Source organism: Thrips palmi, unplaced genomic scaffold (assembly GCF_012932325.1).
Source record: "Thrips palmi isolate BJ-2018 unplaced genomic scaffold, TpBJ-2018v1 HiC_scaffold_5, whole genome shotgun sequence".
NCBI lineage: Eukaryota > Metazoa > Arthropoda > Insecta > Thysanoptera > Thripidae > Thrips > Thrips palmi.
In genome coordinates, this window is record NW_023144632.1 from 10535920 (window position 1) to 10554359 (window position 18440).

Sequence of the window (18440 nt, forward strand, 5' to 3'; positions counted from 1 at the left end):
AATCCGGCTCGCATACAGCGGTTCGTCTAGAAGCTCAAGATTGGTTCGAACACTTCACTACGCTTTGACGAGGAACTTTAGAAAATAGTGATCTACTGTCCTCCGTCCCTCGACATTTTCTCGGTGGATGATGGCGAGCGTGCACGGGGACCGGAAAGGAGTTGCCTGACTGCTGATTGGCTGACGGCTATGTCATCGGCAGGTTCTAGCAGGTTCCGGTACTGGTAGACTAGATTTGTCATAGTGACGCCAAGAAGACGGCAACGAGAAAAGCGGCAGCGTGTTGTGTTGAGGTGGGGGTGGTCGGTCGGTCGGTCGGTCGGTGTCGGTAGCCACTTCAAGCAGTAGCAGTAATCACGTCTCGTGAGGGGAAAGGAAAGCCGGAAAAGCGGCTGAATCTCTTGGATCTCGTTCTCGCGACTGTGAAGTGAACTATTCTGGTAATGCTCTACACTGTATACGGTCTCTATCAGTACTTGATCTTGCTCTGTGTATTGGGCTGGGCGTTCTTGCGCGTCGCCGGCTTTGTTGTGTTGTGAGTCGACAATGTTGTGGTGGTCCTAGGCGGGCAATCTCAACTTTGTTCCCCTCTCATTGTTAATGTTTTGGTTGTGTTGTGATTGTGCCTCTTCGTGACTTCTTGTCTTCTGCATTTTAAACACCTTTATAGTGTTGTCGTTGTGTTTTTTTTCGGGTGTGAAACTGCTGTATCACGACCTTGTAGGTTATGGTTGTTATCGTTTCTCTAACTTCGCACCGAAAGTACCACTGTACTACACTGTACTTCTTACTCGTGTTTATTCTTGAATTTCTCGTTGGGATGATCAAGCTTTTACCTCTTCCAGAGTTGATTGATCGTACCGATAGCTAAAATTTTTATTGGTAGAGATTGATTTGCGGCAATTGCTTTGTTATTATGAGAGGATGTTTGATTTCAGGTAAATTAAGATGTCTGCATTCACTCCTGATCAACTGAAACAACTGCAGACCTTCATAGAAGTCTGCAAGATGCAACCGGCCATTTTACACATGAACGAATTCAAGTTCTTCAAAGATTACATTGAATCTCTTGGTGGAAAAGTACCTGCCGCAAGCGCTGGCCCCAAGAGCTTTGTTCCGAACCCCGAGCCTAAGGTTGAGACACCTCCGGAATCAGAGCCGAAACCAGCTGAAGAGAGTGAAGAGGAGAGTGATGTCGAAATTGACAACGAAGGGGTTATTGGTAATTAGTTTTCTTCCTTGGCCATCAAGTCTTGCTTGAATTTCGGCACTGCGTCCTGGTTTTTACTGATACTTCACATTATTGTATGTTTTAGAGCCTGACACTGTTGATGATGATGTTCTTCCTAATCCTGAGAAAGAAGTATCAGAAGAAGATCTAGAAAAGTCTAATGAATCACGATCCAAAGCAATGGAAGCTTTCCAAAGAGAAGATTTTGAAACTGCTATTCAGTTGTATTCAGAGTCTATTGCTCTAAACCCTGGTAAGATTTTTAAATTTTTTTTTGTTAAATCCTGTTATTTTAAATTGTAGTTGTTCTAATATTCTTCCTTTTTATCCTAGGATCTGCTGTGCCTTATGCGAAAAGAGGGCAGACTTATCTGAAACTGCAAAAACCCAATGCCTGCATTCGGGATTGCACCCAAGCCATCAAAATCAACCCTAACAGTGCCATAGCTTTTAAGTTCCGTGGACGTGCCCATAGACTGTTAGGCCACTGGGAAGAAGCAGCTAGTGATCTCTGGTCTGCTGCCAGGATTGACTTTGATGAACAAGTTGATGAGTGGTTGAAAGAAGTAACTCCAAATGTAAGTATGTTTCACCATCATTACTGTTTGTACGGGTTTGGTTGAACACAATCAAAACAGCCATGGGTTCCCTGTGATTGACAGAAATGAGTTGAATAAGAAGTAAACTCAACATTAGTGGTAGAAAATTCACAGACAACTCCTAAATTTTTCATAATTTTTTATTGTTTTTGTGGATTTTTTTTTTAATATCCTTAAACCATACTTTTTCATGGGCGGTTTTAAGGGTATTTTTGCAAGTGTGGGGGAGGTAAAGTGAGGGAAGAGGAGAGGGATCGCATGTCTGCACGCTGCTAAGAAAAGCACCGCAAATTTTTAATTTCAGGTTTTTCAGGAAGGTGACCCTTCAACCGCCCATGTAGCTTGTTAACATAACTTTTAATTTTACACTCACAGCATCCCGCTAGGTCTCTCACGATTAGACTGGAGAAATTAATTATTCACATTATTTTAATGATCCCAGTTTGGTGTATATATCAAATTTTTTCTCGAAGACGTCCCTCAAAGAAATAGTGCTACACAAAACTTAGGAAAACAATATCACTACAAAATGATGGACCCTGTCAACAGAGATTGGTTAACCTATTTTCTGCTCTCCAAGCCTTTTTTCTTTTTTCTTCTGTTAAGAAATAGAAGGATAATGTAAGAATGCGCTACAGAAGAATAAGCCAGCAAAGTTGCTCCCAGAATAGTTTCAATTTTCATTAATTTTCTCCTGTAAAAAAGAGGGTGATCTAAAGTGACTGACAGTTCACCAGCACCCCTTTTTCCTCTCATATGCAACTTAATATGAGATCTGGAGCCAAAACTTGCACTGTATTACGGGAGAGCTTCGATGAGGAATGATGAAAGCTGCTTATCTTAGCAACACCTCTAGAGCTTTTGTTTTCTTTTGAAAACCAGACTTTAAGAGGTTATACCCTATGCTGTTACGTTTATTCTTCTATCATATTTGATGAAACTGACCATTTTTGTGGTCAGTAGCAAGTGACCAAGTCAACAAGGTATTGTGCTGTCCCTCTTGGCAGCTCTCTTTCTCTCTCTCTCTTCTCTTTTGTAGATTGTCTAGCCACAATGATAAGGGAACGATAACAGATACAACATACTTTCTGTCTTGATTAGAAAACATGATTAAAATGCTGTACAATTGTGCATAGACTCCACCTCATTTCAAATGGTATCACATCACCTTTGTACTCATTTAACACAATTCAAAGATTCAAAAGTCTACTAGATCATTCATTCTCTTTCCAAAGAAAGCAAAAAAAAAAAAAAATTAAAATGTTATTTGAAAAATGGTTTAAATTTATTTAAATTGGCAATGAAAACTTAAGGAATTTTACATGATCTTTAGTGTATAACAAAATTGAAGCAGATGAGATCTTAAAGATAGTATAGTTAATCTTCGTTTTTGTCTTTTAAAAGAAAAAAGTAAAGTGACTTGCTTCATTAGGACAGCATTGATATTTTTTAAATGCTGAGGTCTCGTGCCAAGTTCTTGTAAAAAAATATTCAAGTCACTTTAAATTGAATGATATTTGCAGCTGTCTCAGTAAGATAAAGCTGTTCTGTCCTGGGGAAATATTCTATCACCAATTCAATATTTTCAACTTTTTGGCTGCTTCTTCTCATACTCTGCTTGTGCATCTTCTACACTCTTTTTGTATTTTCCAATTAATTCGGGCAAGTCATATGCAATGGCTACATCAAGCCTATTGATAGGGCACCCTCGGAAATACGTGCATGTTGCAGCGAGTTGTTGGAACTCAAAAAGAGGATTAAGCTTGAAGAAGTCCCGGTATGTCTCAGGATCTGGCAAATCGTAGCGAGAGATGTTAGTCAGGGTACTTAAACCTTCATAAATATGGTATTCCTGGGGATGCTCAATAATGTCATCTGCAGTCTTCTTCTTGTTTCCAAAGAATGTTTTGTGGTTGTAGTACGTTGTGAGGTAGCAGTCCACCATTTTGGCATGGTTGCGCACACGAACCTGATTGATTAGAAAATATTAATAATGGCAAATATTTTTGTGGATGAAGTGAACAAACTTGCATCATTATATAATGATTTGTTATACTCACAGCAAAACGACGTGCACTTGCTATTTTATTGTCCACACGTTTGAAAACGGCTTCTCGTAAGTCTCGAAGGAATGCATGTTCTTGAGCTTGTAGTAAGCGAATGGGTGCCCCGTTCTCATATGGCATTGACCACAATGATGTTGAATACATAATAGGTGGCTCAGCACTTGACATAAGTGGACTAATATTCCAAATTAAAGTTCCCTGAACCCTCATTAGCTCTTCTGGTTTTACTTGATCAGCCTTGTTGAGGATAATTCGAGTCTAAAACAATGAGAGGAAAACATAAGAGAAATATCAACTTCCGTAATACCTGTATACATTTTTGATTGGAAAGGAAACTTTGTTTTCCTTGCTTACCTGATATTCTCTACCCTTCAGCTGGTCAAGGATGGCTTCTGTCTCAGGCCCAACATCCAGTTTGGAAGGATCATAGACAAGGAATATAATATCTGCTCGGTCAATGAACCATTGACAGGCATCATTGAAAGGGAACATGCGCTCCACTTGCTTCCTGATTTCCAGGATGCCAGGAATCTCAACAATGTTCACCTTTGGGAAAATCAAAATTTTATTGGGTGTTTTGATTTATTGTCACTGCTACTTGTCTCTTTCTATTACCTTTTCTAACAGAGGAGAGTTCAGCCTCACCCCTCGGAGGCGGTCTAGTAGTCCTTGTCCAAACTTCTGAAGTCCTGAGAAAGTCCAGTCAGCTGCTAGTTGGGTACCATCCAGAATTTCCTGGCGTTCACCGTGCATAAGAATGTTGAAGTAGGCAGGTGATGGCTCAGCTCCTATTGTAAGGAAATAACCAATGATTACCTTTTATTTTTTGAAATCCTTACCAGTCTTTTTCTATTTGTGGGTTGGACTGGTTTTGCGTCTAACCTGTTCTCAGTGAATACTGGCTGTATTCATTGTCCAGTAAGTAGTTAATAATAGTTGATTTTCCGCCACTCCATGGGCCCATGAACAAAATCAATGGCTTGGAGAAAATCTCAGGGTCTGAAATACAACAATGGGTGTGTAAATAAATAATAAAATAATATTTTGGGTGACTTTGATATCCGAAAGTAACTTACCTCCAAAGTGCCTGTTGCTGAGGTCTCTGTATTTGTATAATAATTCAAGTGGTTTGATAGCTGTATCATAAAGACGTTTAAGCTCTCGTAGTGTTGTATCTGTAACTTTATCCATTACAACTTCGGATTCGGCTGAACTATCATCAAGTTTTAGAATGCGTGAAATGTGATCCCTAGGCCTTAAATTCTCTGGGATCTCAATTGGCTGTAATGTTGTTAGAAACCATGATTAGTGCCCTTAGCATTTTGTAAACCAACATACACCTTCATTATTTGAAAAAAAAATTAAAAAAATCTATATATATATATGGGGGGGGGGGTTACCAATATTAAGTCCTCTTCAGGCAACTCTTCAGAATCTGTTAGAATGTAAAATAGTATAATTATTAGTAGCCCAAATCAGACTAATCCTGTCCTTAGTTCTATGTGCTATCTTCTTACCTCCTGCTGTGCTCTCTTCATCACTTTGAGCCTCTGCCTCAACCTGTTCTACACTTTCTGCAGACACTGCAGCCTATTATTTAAAAAATGAAGTTCTTTGAGTGACTGAATTTTTCAAACCGTAGTTTACGTTATATAAGTTAATGTGACCAATTGGTCATCTTATTTTTATCCTTACCTCTTCTGCGGGTTTGTCTTCGGTGGAGTCTTCAGTGGTTTCTTTTGAGTCTGAGGCCTCTTCTTTGGAGTCTCCTTTGCTTTCTGTGGATTCTGCCGCCTCAGCAGCTTCCTCCTTTGAGTCAACTTCCTCAGCAGCTTCCTCCTTGGAGTCACCACCTTCAACAGCCTCCTTGGACTCGCCATCTGCAACGGTTTCCTCCTGTGAGTCAACACTCTCAGCTGTTTCTTCCTTAGAGTCTCCCGGTTCGGCGGTTTCTTCTTTGGAGTCACCACCTTCTGCGGCCTCTTCCTGTGAATCACCAGCCTCAGCCCCTTCTTCCTTAGAATCAGCAGCATCGGCGGTTTCCTCCTTAGAATCAGCAGCCTCAGAAGTTTCTTCCTTGGAATCAGCAGCCTCAGAAGTTTCTTCTTGAGAGTCACCAGCCTCAGCGGTTTCTTCTTGAGAGTCGCCACCCTCAGCGGCTTCTTTGGAGTCCTCTGCATTATCGCCAGCTTCGGCCGCTTCGCCAGACTCGCTCTCCTCCTTGGAGTCGCCCCCTTCTGCTGAATCTCCCGCCTCGGCCGCTGCTTCTACGGACTCGGCTCCCTCAGCTTCTGCTGCTTCTTCCACGGAGTCGCCCCCGTCAGCACCTTCCTCCTTGGAGCCGGCGTCCTCGGATTCTGCCTCTGCTGCTTCCTCCTGGGAGTCGCCGCCCTCCGATTCTGCCTCAACAGCTTCTTCCTGTGAGTCGCCGCCCTCGCCTGCTGCCTCCGTGGGCTCTCCCTCTACGGCCACCGCTTCCGACTCTTCGGCTGGCTCTTCCACCGACTCTTCGGCGTTCTCCTTTGACTCTCCTTCCGTGGACTCAGCTTCTGCCTCTTTTGAATCCCCTCCTTCGTTTTCTTCGGTTTCTGTTCCCTCCTCTTTCGAATCGGCTACGACTTCTTCGGTAGCGTCCCCGTCGACGGCCTCCCCGGTGGCCTCCTCGGTGGCCTCCCCGGTGGCATCTTCGGATTGCTGCAACACCAGAAGACCGAGTCAATACCTGCGCAGTCGCTTGTCGGGGAAACAACGGAACAGAATGTGTCTTCCCTACCTCCGTGCTCGCCTCCTGGGTCTCTTTGGAATCTGCCTCCTCCACACTGTTGCCGTCGATGCCCTCCGTCGTGGACACGACGTCATCGGACTCCTCTTTGCTGCTTGCTTCGTCGGGCTGATCAGCCTGCGCCTGGAGGACAGGGGCAGGAATCAGCGACTTTCTTTTTTGACTCGAAATCACATGAGCTGGTAGTGTCCTACCTGTTCGCCGCTCTCTATACTGCCCCCCGATTCGTTTTCTGTTCCTGCAAACGAATTCCGGTCGTTAACTTTCCTCCACACTCTGCTTATGGTCATGAGGGAGCTACGTACCTGTCGTTTCGTGGTGTTCCATCTCCTTGAGGGCCTTCTCGATGTATGGCCTGCACTCCGACTCCGACGGGGCTGGCGGTGGAGCCGGGCTGCCCCAGGCGTGGGTGTCCTGGACGCATGCCCCTGCGCACAGAGACACGTCGGAGACACTGTTAGTCTGCCCGTTGGCTGAATCGACGCGGGGCTCTCGAAATCGCTAGTTTGCCGAGTCGCCCGCTCCGCAGGCTAGTGTGGGAGTCTGCGGCGTCCCTACCCTCCAAGCCAACTAGTTCGTTTCGATCATTCCGGCTGGCGCAGGCCTGTAACTGTGGCTGGCAGCGACTATCTCTCTTTGTTGCTCTTGTTGCCGACCCATTAGGAGGGAAGGCGGGGGAAGAAGGATGGCCGTAAGGAAGCCGGCTGGTTGGGGGAGGGGCAGGTGGGGGTGGGCGTCCCACGTCACACTCCGGACGAGGTTGAAGTTGCAGGTCTAGGACACCTGGTGGCTCATTCCCCCGCGCCAGTCCCGGCCGGAGAGCCGCTTTTGGCTCCGAGCCGCCACACCTGCCGTGACGTCAACGCGTTCAGATGTCCGTCCGTTTTCAGTCTTGTGAATCCGCGGATCCATCTCTGATCGAAGGTTAACATTTCCTTTATTTTTCGTAAAGAAATATTAAATGGTGGCGCGAGGTTGCGGTACTGCCGGTTCTGTGGGCAAGGCGCTGGTATTTTTGCCACATGTAGGTCGCTCTCGCCTCTCTATTTATACGGCTCCCACGTCACAAGAAGGCTGGGATGAGCTTCTGCTGCCGCCACGGCCGCGACGGCCGCCACCACTGCAACGCGGCGCCGCGCCAGCGCGCCAGCAGCCCAAGCCCGTCATGACCGCCATGACCATGTAGTACAGGCCGCAGGTCCGCTCCCACGCCCGGCGTCGCCCGGCCGAGCCCGGCCGAGCCCGCCCCACCGGTACTGTATCGGCGTGTAAGGAAGTGCGGCCGGCGCTTGGCCCTCGGCTTGGCCGCCGTCGGGTTACGCGAGTTACGCAAACGGTGATGCCACTGTCTCGGTCGCCAAGTCATAAGTGCTTTCGCGCGGGGCTGGCGGGCCGTGGCGGGCCGTGGCGTGGGTCGCGGGTTCAAGGGACTCGGCGTGCCCTGGACACGGCCTCTGGCGGGGCTCTGCCGGGCCGGGGCGTGACGCTTGGCGCCCGCGGTGTCACGGTGCTGTGAACGGGGGCAGCTCGCGTCCTTGGCATGCGTCAGTGTGTGTGTGTGTACGGCCTGGCCGGGACAATTGGCGGCCTCCCGATGGGCCTCGAGGACCACGGGCGGCGAGTGCGGGCCGCCAGCACCGCCAGTCGGGCTTGTCCCCGCAGCTATTAGCCGAGTCGGGCAGTCGGCCGTGTTGCTGGGTATTTTTGGCCGCACCACCGAGCCTCCTAGCCCGATGGCCAGTCAATGGCATTGCTGCCAATGGCAGTCCCCGGGGCACCCCTGGGCCGACCACCCCGCCCCGAGCCCCGGCGTGCCTCCGTGGCCAGCGGCCTGGGCAGCGGCTGCGCTGCCGTGGTTCCCACGCGAAGACGCCTGCGAGGTAGGCCAGGCGGCGAAGGCGGCACTCCGGTGCGCGGCGGGCCGGCCTACCCCGCGCTTTGCAGGCGGCGAGGCGGCCGGCTAAGGCTGCGCGCGGCAATCGGCACCGCGGCGCAACGCGGAGCACCGCCACCTGCACGCGGCCAGCAGCCCAAGCAGCGCCGCCCCGTGTTCGATACGATCGCAGCGACGCGCGCGGCAATCCATCCATAGGCCTTTGGCAGAAACGTCTCTAATTTTAGAGGACAGTGTGCGTCACGTTTCGAATAACGCGGCGGCCGGCGAGGCGGCGGGCCGGCGAGGACGCGTACGTGCGCTTTCCCCGCCACGCCGCCCCGGTCGGTCGGGGCCCTGGTCGGTCGGGGCCCTGGTCGGTCGGGGCCCTGGTCGGTCGGGGCCCTGGTCGGTCGGGGCCCTGGTCGGCCGTGGCCCTGGTCTAGCACCTGCCCACACCGCGCGCGGCCAGCTCTCGATGAAGGGAGCCGAGGCCGCGCTGCGGCGTGTTGCGCGTCGTCCACCCCCACTGGAGCGACCTGCCGGTCCCGCCGCGTTCTTATCTCCATCGCGTCCGACACGAAGCTATGTGTAAACTATTTTCTCTTGACTGGTTATGTGGGTATGAATGTGTCAGCCCGCTGGGTCCCAGCTTGTCGTCACGCAGAAGGTAGGCAAACCGCGTGCCGTGGCCCTCGCCGAAATAATTTTCTCGCAGCGCCCAGCCTGCCCTGCCGACGCGCCGCGTGCGGTGTTTTGCCTTGGCGTTCGGCCAGGCCGGTGCGATGGCTGTGCCGTTGACGGTTGCCTCCGACGTCGTTGGGCCTTTTAAACTTACTTCTGCGATTTCGGATTTGTCGAGCAAGGCGAAAGCCGGCTGGAGTGCAGTCCGACAGTTCAGTTTCGCTCGAAACCGTTTTCTATAATGAATTTGGAGGCGCGGACCTCCGATGCGACCAAATGAATTTCAATGTCGTTTATCCAAAATTTCGAATACATTGTAAAAGTGGGAGTGTATCCCCACCGCTGCAGCACCAACATGTCAGTGCAAATGCAACCGCGACTCCAAAATGTCATGGCGGGAAAGTCCAGCCCCTCTCGATGACCCTGAATGTCACAACTGTCGCTCCTACTTCGCGCGGGGCGTTCAAGAGTCCTCCCCTTTTCGGTTGAGCGAGGTCTTGCCGTTTGATCCACGACAGCCGCTACAAGCCTGCCGAATCCCCGCGCCGCAGGGCCGCAGGGCCGCTCTGCTCTACTCACGCTTCTTTTGGCAAGCACCGGACTCCCCTCCCCTTGGCTGCTAGCGGCGAGCTAACTATTTCGCTATGATCGCTAGGGACTTGGATGGCACCGAGGGCCCTTCAGGCTTTGCTCTAAAAGCGGCCGCGTCTTCGGCACCTCGCACACTCCCTCCGTGGGCCCTTGGCGGCCCATGGGGTGCGAGGTCCGCGAGGTCCGCGAGCAGCTGGAGTGCGTGGACGACGTGGACGACGTGCTGGGCTGGTGGCACGGGGGCCTGAGGGCCCACGCGCCCCCGAGATGTTGATTTGACTAGTTGGCTCGCACCGCCTCGAACACAGGCCGCCATATCACTACTGCACCACCATCACTTGACACAACACTATCACAAGCGCCACTGAGGTGCCCTGGGGCCACTGTCACTACCACCGACACTGCCACTCCAGTCACGGCACTGGTACACTGAGTGCGCCCCGCAGTGTGCGTACCGAGGAACAGGGCTGCGCATGCCGCCAGGAAGAGGAGCCGGCAGGAGGCCCGGCAGGAGGCCCGGCAGGAGGCCATGCTGGACGGGGCTCGGCTCCCTCGGTCCGGCACGGCACGACGCGACTCGGTCCGCTCCGCGCTTGGCTCGACTTGGCAGCGGGACTCCGCCGGGACCACCGCGGGACTGAGCGCCGCCGCCCCAGCACCCCACGCGGCCCGGCCTCCTCCCTCTCCCGGGACAGCCCCGGCCCTCCCCGACCTAGACGCCCCTGAAAACGGCGGGCCGGGCCGGGCCGGGCCGGTCCACGCGGGGCCGGTCCACGCGCGCGCGCCTCGGCGCTGCCGCTGCACCGTGTGTGAGGGTGGGCTGGCTTACTCCAGGCGGCTGGCATGGCACGCCGCGGCACGCCGGCACCTGCTTGTTGCACCGGCCCCCTGGGCCCTAGGCCTGGACTCCAGGCCGTGTGGGGCGGCCACAGCGCCAGCCGGGGTCAGGAGGACGGTTGCTCGGCCGGGATGACAAGGCAGTGCGGCGTGCCAGGCATGTCCTAAGGCCGCAGGGTCCCTGCCGGTCAGCCCAGAGTACTTCAGGGTGGTGCAGGGCCCGGAAGCGACGCACCCCGCCCGCACATCGCCTGCGTGTCGCTACGCCCTGCGTCCCTGTGCCCCGCGGTGCCCCGCGGCCTCGTGGGGCTGCCCATTGCGCGCCGCGGCGACGGGGTGGGTGAAGAGGCGAGGCTACGCCGCCCACGGCCCAGGCCCGCGGCCCAGGCCGCCACTTTCGCCTGGAGTTGTGCTAGGCCGCCAGGCCCTTGGGCAGGGGGTGACATTGGGCACCGCGGCTTGGCTTTGCTTTACGCTGTGCTGCCTACCGGTTATTTCAGACGCACACCGGGCTTATTTTAATCCCTCGCCGTCGCCCCCACCCGATCCGAACGGGGTAAGGGAGGGGGTCTCGCGCCCGCCCGCCGCCGGCCCCACCACTTTATCTCAGGCGGCCTGTTTGACGTGGCGACTTGGAAAGCATTTCGCCGTGGTCGACTGGCTTGGAGTCGAGGGGCGTGCAGCGCGTGCAGGGAGGCCTGGCGTCACCGTGCGCACTGCACAGCTCGGCCTGGACTGCCTGGACGGCCTGGAAGGCCTGGAAGGCAGAGACCGGAGGGCCTGCACGGCCATGCCTCCCTGCCCCGCCTCAAGCCGCCCGAGTCAGCTGTGCTGCGCTCCTCGGCGCGGTCCGCGGTCCGCCACGCAGGCGACCGGGTCCTTCCCTGACCGCCTCTGGGACTTATTTATACCTCGCGACAAGCCAAGCCCAGGCAGTGGGCCACGGCGTAGGCCAAGACGCTAGGCCCAGTCGGGGCTCCCCTACCGCCTCCCCCTCCTCAATGCATGGTATACGCCCCTCGTCATATCTTGGCTCCATCTGCGAGAGTCCAGCCAGCTGGGTTGTGACTCCTTGGCTTACACTCTCGCCGAGGACTTGTCACTTGCTGCAGAGCGTATCCACCAAGGAAGGGACACCGCTAACGTGGGCGTTGATGCGTGTGTTGACAGGCCAAGAAGCTAGCGGACCATCGCCGCAAGCAGGAGCGCCGGAAGGCGGACAAGGAGTTCAAGGCGCGCCAGGAGCGCGTCAAGCAGGCCAGGGAGGCGCAGGAGCGCGCGCGCCAGCAGCAGGAGAAGCAGGAGCAGGCCGAGCAGGATGACGACGAGGAGGGAGGCATGCCCGGCATGGGCGACTTCTACAAGCTGTTCAACGACCCCGAGATCATGAACGCCTTCAAGGTACATCACGGCCCTCTGGAGTAACTTCAAACATTTATATTTTGTTATGTAATTGAATTGTTTTGCTTTTATTGAAAGGATCCTGAGGTGGCGGCTGCATTCAAGGACATCTCGACCAACCCAGCCAATATGCTTAAGTACCAAGGCAACCCCAAGATTGCTGCCATCATCAGCAAGCTCACCTCCAAATACGCTTCAGCAGGGGGCGGTGGCTTCCCTGGCATGGGTGGTATGGGTGGTATGGGGGGGTTTCCGGGGATGGGGGGCTTCCCCCCAGGCGCAGGGGGGCCTGGGGCCGGACCCGGGACTGGTTTCGACGACGCGGGCTTAGACTAATGATGCGGTAAGTTGACGTCGCCAGCAGGCTCAAGTAGAGGGAGTTGCTACAAATGAACCTTGTAATTTATTAACTTCTTTCATTCTTTGCAGCCTTTATCTAAGATTCCCAAACCTCATGGCCAGAAGGTAATACATAAATAAATAAGACATTTAGTCGTTGGTTTTACGTGGTTGCCATTGTTGTTAATTTCAAGATTCACCTCATTTGCATTGTTGACTTTTTGTTTTTAGTTTCTGGTTGTTTTATTTTATTCCACGTAAAGCATGTGATTTTACAAATATTGTAAGCTAACTTCATTAAGTAGTTTGCAATAAGTCAATGTAATGTCTTAAATGCTTAATCTGAAGACTGCTGCACGCTGTGCAACCTTAAGAAGACTAACTGAGGAATTTATAGATTTAATGTTACTTGATTAGTGAATAAATCCTCGTTTGTTTTTTAGAGTAAGTGAAATACAAGCATTTAGATTTGTCTTTCTTTGTTTTGCTTGATTAGGGGATTCTCTCTTAAGTTATCCTGTCCCACCATTAAAAATTTTCAGAACTGTTGGTTACAATTATACACAACTTTATTAGCAAAGTCAAGAAATAAAGTTGTTTGAAAAAGAGAATGTTGGTCTTTATGTAGAACCTTCTCCTTGTGGTTGAAGTAAAACTACCCACCCATCATGGCCTGCCACTCACCCTCATTTTGAAAGGTATTGAGGCTTCTTTGAAGGCATCTGGGGAAGGAACCACAGCTTATACTGGAATATACTTCCAAAAAACAAGATAAAAGATTTTTTCCTCATTTATTTTTTTATAAATATATTGGCTTAACAAAGTAGTACCACCAAGTCCTGAAAGGGTACATACAAGTAGACACTGAAATTGTGTAAATGAAGTATGGACAACAAATGTGCTGGAGGCAATGTAACACAAATACTGTTCTGATATTTATTCCTCTTAAAAATTGTGCACAAGTCGAAACATCAACTGAGTAAAAATAGTTATGCCATTAAATCCCTAACCTCGAGTTCAAAGTCGTAACATGAGAGGTTAACTTTCATTTTTGCAAAATAGGAAACAGTGTATCATCTGTGTTCCAAAAATTTTATTCTGGCGTTACAATTGGAGTTGCAACTGACTAATATTCTCCCAAATCTTATATGAAATGGGCGTACAAAATCAAAATAAACCACAATAATAAAGGAAAAAAATTAATAAATCAACACAATATGCAACTATCACTGAGAATTCCTACAAAATCAGCTCAATTCATTCGTCATCAACAAAATCAGTACAAAACAAATGGCTTTTGTAAGGCATTTGACATTGCGTAGCTGCGCCCAATTTTACACCAATGCAAATTGTTGACACAGCACACATTCTTGGAAAAGAAAAAAAATCTCAAATCAAGTAGCAAAAAGTAAAACCCAGAAGAAAAACCAACAACAATAGAGGAAAATCTGCAGTAAGTCACAGAGAGAAAAAGTTACAAACAATTTAACGACAGCAATTTAAATGTGTGGCTCTCCTTGCTAAAAGGAAAGGAGGTCTATAAATGATTTATAAACAAAGACTTCATATGAATTTGATTCACAATTGAAAACTGATTAAAAAACACATTCAACAGATACATTCCTTCAACAGAACTGATACGAGATATCCAAGAACATGTGAGGATACCATTGCATTCTTACTCACATACATTCTTTTAGGAGAGAAGCCTACTGTAGTGCTTCACAATGATTTGTCAACATATACATAACAAGTAACACAAATAGTAAAAAAATTCACAGCACCTCTTAATTTTAGAATCAACAAGGAGGATTTGTGAGCATATTTAACATATACACATTCTTCCAAGAGGGAGACTTCCATGTTTTCATTAATATTGTAATGGCGAATGTATGGCGTAACTTGTTCTTACATGAAAGAACAACTTATACTGAATAGATGTATTGGTAACATGATACCAAAGAAGCACAGCGACAAGAAATGTAAGTTTAACTTAATAGTTGCAAGACACATAAGAACTCCATGGCACATGGAACAAACAATGGTAAAATAAAGTATAGTTGAAAGCTCAACCTTCAACAAAACTTAAAATAGAAATATTCTCTGACGAAATTGAGGAAAATGACTAATTCAGTTCATTGGCTTCATGTGGTGTTTTCACTATTACCCACTTGGTCAGTAGAGACCGAGTTGCCACTATCATCCTCCTGAAGTTCAGCTTCCACTTGCCCATCTTCTACCATTTTAAGAAACTCTTCCTCTAAATTTTGTGGGTTTGATTCTTCATCTAAAATTTCCTCCTTGACAGTGATGCCAGAATTTGTTACATCAGATATAAGGACAGTTGAGCGATTGAGGTCAGACGCCCTGATGGGAGTCAACTCCAATGGATCCCTCTCTCTAACAATGGATTTCCTTATGGGAATTGTTTTAAGAACATGCTTTTGACGTAAAGCTTGCATTTGTGACTTACGTATACGAGCTTCTTTAGGGCTGTAGAAGTAATTAGGATATTTTTGTTTGTGCTCTTCATCTGCTTTACGGGAAGCAGTGAAGTAAATTGCCTTATTTTCTGAAGTCATACTTTTCCATTTAATACCCAAACGGACTGAGATTTGCTTATTTGATTCGGCTGTTTAGGAAAGGGGGAAAAGATGTAAAGAACAAAGTAAGGAAAAGGTAGTCAAATAAGTTGGACTTACAAACACATTACTCACTTGGATTTTCAAGAGCAAGCTTTTTTCTCCATTCGTTAGCAAATATCATGAATGCATTAGGAGGTCGAGGAATTCTATGTCCTCTCCGTTGATCAATATAATTTGGTTCAGGGGCACTTTTATCACCAGCAGCATTTCTCTCTTGAACACTTGAAGAATCAGAACTACTTTGAGCAGACTGGGATAATCCCACCAGCTCAGAGGTTGGCCGCACTAAAAAGACATGAAATTTATAGTAGTAATTAATGCTGAGCTTTTAGAGCACTATCAAGAAAGAAAGAGAAAGAGAGAAAGAGAGAGAGAGAGAGAGAAACAGAGCGAAAAAAGAGAAACTTACCTTTGAGTTTCGGTTTTGCCACAAATGTTGTTTTGATAGGTGATGGCATTTTAGACTCATTTTTTTCTGCAACTGAATGTTGGGCTTGTGATTTGTCTGATGCCTCGTCTGCTTCTTCAGATGGCTGCACATGTGTTGAAACACAAAATTTAAAACTAGTTGCAACAGAAAAAAAAAGAATCATTTAAAACAAATTTTCAAAAAAAAAAAAAAGAACTTTCCGTACCAAATCAATAACTAGTCTGGTCGGATCATCCCAAGATGCATCACCATCATCTATATCTCTGATAAAAAGAGGGTTGACTTTAATCTGAAAGTAAGATTTATTTCAAATTATTAGTGCCGGAAAAAAAAGTGTCTGGTTAGGAAAATAAAATTTTGAGAAGTTTGTTATGACTCACAGTTTTTGCTAGATCAATATCGTCATCTGATGTCTCACTCAATGACACTTGGACAAATGGAAGGGCATCGGTATCTTCTTGTTCTCCATCATTTGTTCTGGAAGATGTAACTTCTTTGTTGGCTTTGACTGCAGATTTTTTTGATAAGTACACTTTGGCCAATGGCAGAGTTGACCTGTGAGGATTGGACGATATTGCTTTGGGTGAAGTTGCTTTTGGTGATGAAGGTTTAGATGAGGGGACTCCAGGTGGTGGCGACATTGGTGAGGATGCCCCAGGTGATACGGCTCTCGGTGAGATTGTTCTCGGTGAGGCTACTGCTGGAGAAGAGACTCTTGATGAGCTCACTTTGGGAGGAACTATATTGGGTGTTACATTGTGATTAGGTCTGGGAGCTGTCAGTTGAGGTTGAGCTGATTCAGATGAGGTCTCTTGGCAAGAAACTTTTGAAGTGTCATTGCGTTTTCCCTTGAAAAGGAAATAATTAAAAAAGGAATACAGTAAGTACATTGAAGCAAATAAGTCCAAACTGCAACGCAACAATCACAATTTATGGTCACCTCTGATGGGCGTTTCCGCTTTCTTGGTGGCTTAATTGACTCATTTTGATTTGTGAGTTCCAGGGGATCCATTGCAACAACCTCAGGAGGAAAACTATCCTGAACATTTGAGGTCTCAATAGATTCTGCAGTTTGAGTTTTTTCATGCTTATTGCGAACTGTGCTGAGACCTTTTATCTGTAATGTTTCTGCAACTGCCAAGATATCATTGAGTTCAGATTCCAAAACCTACAAGAAGATAAAAACAGGTAATTAACATGTTCCATTCATTAAGACCAAAAAAAATCATACTAAAAAATACATACTCTGGTTTCTCCCCTGTACATGAAATCAACAACCATTTTTAAGTCATGAAACTTTATCCCATTTAATATGACAACAGGATGCTGAACTTGGTGAATGGAAAACAAATCCTGAAAAGAAAAATAAATTTCTTCGTTTGAGCTTGACAAATTTAGTTAAAGCCCCCTAACAGATAGTTCAGAAGAAAAACAGATGAATTTCAGTATTAAGTGTTATTGCCTCACCTGAAAATACGGACTACAAGCAGAGAGTACCATTTTGTGCACCTTGATGAATTGACCTTGACAAGATAATGTTACATCTACTAAGCTCTCATTTGTCAGTTGTTCCAGGAAGACCTAAAATTTAATTATGTTAAGTTAATTATGTACCAAATATTAAATGCATCAATCCTCAACTGCACATCATGAATGACCCACCTGTATTATGTTGTAACTGTGATTGTTCCAACGTAGATTAAATTGTGGATTGGACTCCATTGCTATTGGTGAATCCTACAGAACAGAAGTGATACTTCCCGTGTTTACTGTTGATCTGACATTCAACAAAGTTCGACTAACCTACGTTTAAGAATAATTTTCACTATCATGATAGCTTGAATAGAAAAGTGGACAGTTCGAGCAATGTAGATCACTGAATCGATCAAAGACAACAGGATATAATTTCACAAGCTTTGGAAATGACTATATCACCAAGAAAACAGAATATCATTCATAATGCGTTCAAAAAATGAACATTGTTGGACAGACAGTTCCTTTCGAGATAAAATTCAGCTTGATTGAAACATGTTTGCAGCAGAAAGGTTTTGAATATTTAGGCAGGAAAATGACCTTGATCAATCTTTAAGGAATCATTGTTGTTTCATGGTCCAAAGTAGCCTAACAATGAGGAGTCTAGTGACGTGCCATTGCGGCGACTATTACCGTCAAACAGAGTCGTGCAGTGCCAAAACAAATACGTGATTCATGAGGTTGACTCTACAACCACAACCAACTGATATTCACTTCACGTCCCGCAAAAATCTTAAACAAATCACGCTTGTTCTCACAAATGCCTAAGTAACAATCGAAGAATGCAGCCCGACAAGGCGCCTTCAGCAAAACAAACAAATAGCAAAGCAAAACTTGGACCCGGCCACCGTCAAGCGGGTTGTTCTAAAGGCATAGCATTCAATAAGAAAGGCCTAATATCAGAAAAATGCAGTCCGAAAGATCCTTTTTCTTGGAAGGAGGTGGCAAACAATCTTTTCACCTACAGCTGATTGTTGTGCATCCCGCACTAAGTGCCAAGTGCATCGACGCGTGGTTGGCAGCACCACCCAGCGCCGGCGATGCAGCTTTCTAAAATTTGTCGGACTTGCCTCCGGACCACTATCCTCCCGCAGAGACCAACAAGAGTTTTCCCACTTGTGATCCGCAAAGATCGCTAGCAACTGCCCGATTCAAACCGCGCGCAGCTGGAAACCCGTTGGAGATGCTGTTGTGATTTTTCTTGCACGGCTGGTAAGCCTGGTGGCATCACTGGGGGGAACTTTCGAATCCGTGCGGCAGCCTGGCTCTACCGTGTATGGGGCCATGTGGCTTGTGAGGGGATGTCCGAGCCAGTGGGTTGTTTTAATCCCCAAAGAAGAGTAAGTGCTACGGGAGGACCGATATTGCGTGGGGATTTTACTTGCAACGAGTGGGTAGCAGCCATCAGCACTTGCACCTCGTGCAATGG

General features: G+C 48.0%; 3 protein-coding genes across 6 annotated transcripts; 1 reads left to right on the forward strand and 2 right to left on the reverse strand.

The window, feature by feature from the left end:
* The first annotated feature begins 249 nt into the window (after window positions 1–249).
* Window positions 250–12880, forward strand: LOC117650613 (putative protein FAM10A4). 2 transcript variants are annotated; one of them, XM_034394162.1, is made up of 7 exons: window positions 250–440; window positions 939–1222; window positions 1317–1484; window positions 1565–1809; window positions 11834–12064; window positions 12143–12407; window positions 12494–12880. In XM_034394162.1, exons 2-6 carry the CDS (start codon window positions 949–951, stop codon window positions 12398–12400), a joined length of 1176 nt encoding a protein of 391 aa, XP_034250053.1. In that variant the 5' UTR covers window positions 250–440; window positions 939–948; the 3' UTR covers window positions 12401–12407; window positions 12494–12880. The 2 variants fall into 2 exon arrangements, with proteins under 2 accessions (XP_034250053.1, XP_034250054.1); XM_034394163.1 differs by lacking the exon at window positions 250–440 and adding an exon at window positions 516–535.
* Window positions 1953–10372, reverse strand: LOC117650609 (sarcalumenin). The gene is made up of 13 exons (XM_034394155.1): window positions 10282–10372; window positions 6984–7106; window positions 6873–6916; window positions 6670–6801; window positions 5592–6590; window positions 5414–5486; window positions 5297–5331; window positions 4973–5177; window positions 4779–4895; window positions 4512–4684; window positions 4251–4442; window positions 3891–4154; window positions 1953–3799 (listed from the first exon to the last, which is right to left on the reverse strand). Exons 1-13 carry the CDS (start codon window positions 10355–10357, stop codon window positions 3416–3418), a joined length of 2817 nt encoding a protein of 938 aa, XP_034250046.1. The 5' UTR covers window positions 10358–10372; the 3' UTR covers window positions 1953–3415.
* Window positions 12881–13177: 297 nt separating the features above from the next.
* LOC117650610 (longitudinals lacking protein, isoforms A/B/D/L-like) lies at window positions 13178–18431 on the reverse strand. Of its 3 annotated transcripts, none has more exons than XM_034394156.1 (10): window positions 18393–18431; window positions 17141–17215; window positions 16946–17059; window positions 16724–16831; window positions 16419–16646; window positions 15859–16326; window positions 15684–15767; window positions 15458–15581; window positions 15121–15333; window positions 13178–15035 (listed from the first exon to the last, which is right to left on the reverse strand). In XM_034394156.1, the coding sequence occupies exons 1-10, from the start codon at window positions 18414–18416 to the stop codon at window positions 14548–14550; spliced, it is 1926 nt and encodes a 641-aa protein (XP_034250047.1). In that variant the 5' UTR covers window positions 18417–18431; the 3' UTR covers window positions 13178–14547. The 3 variants fall into 3 exon arrangements, with proteins under 3 accessions (XP_034250047.1, XP_034250049.1, XP_034250048.1); XM_034394158.1 differs by lacking the exon at window positions 18393–18431 and adding an exon at window positions 17977–18144; XM_034394157.1 differs by lacking the exon at window positions 18393–18431 and adding an exon at window positions 17645–17947.
* Between the last annotated feature and the right edge of the window lie 9 nt (window positions 18432–18440).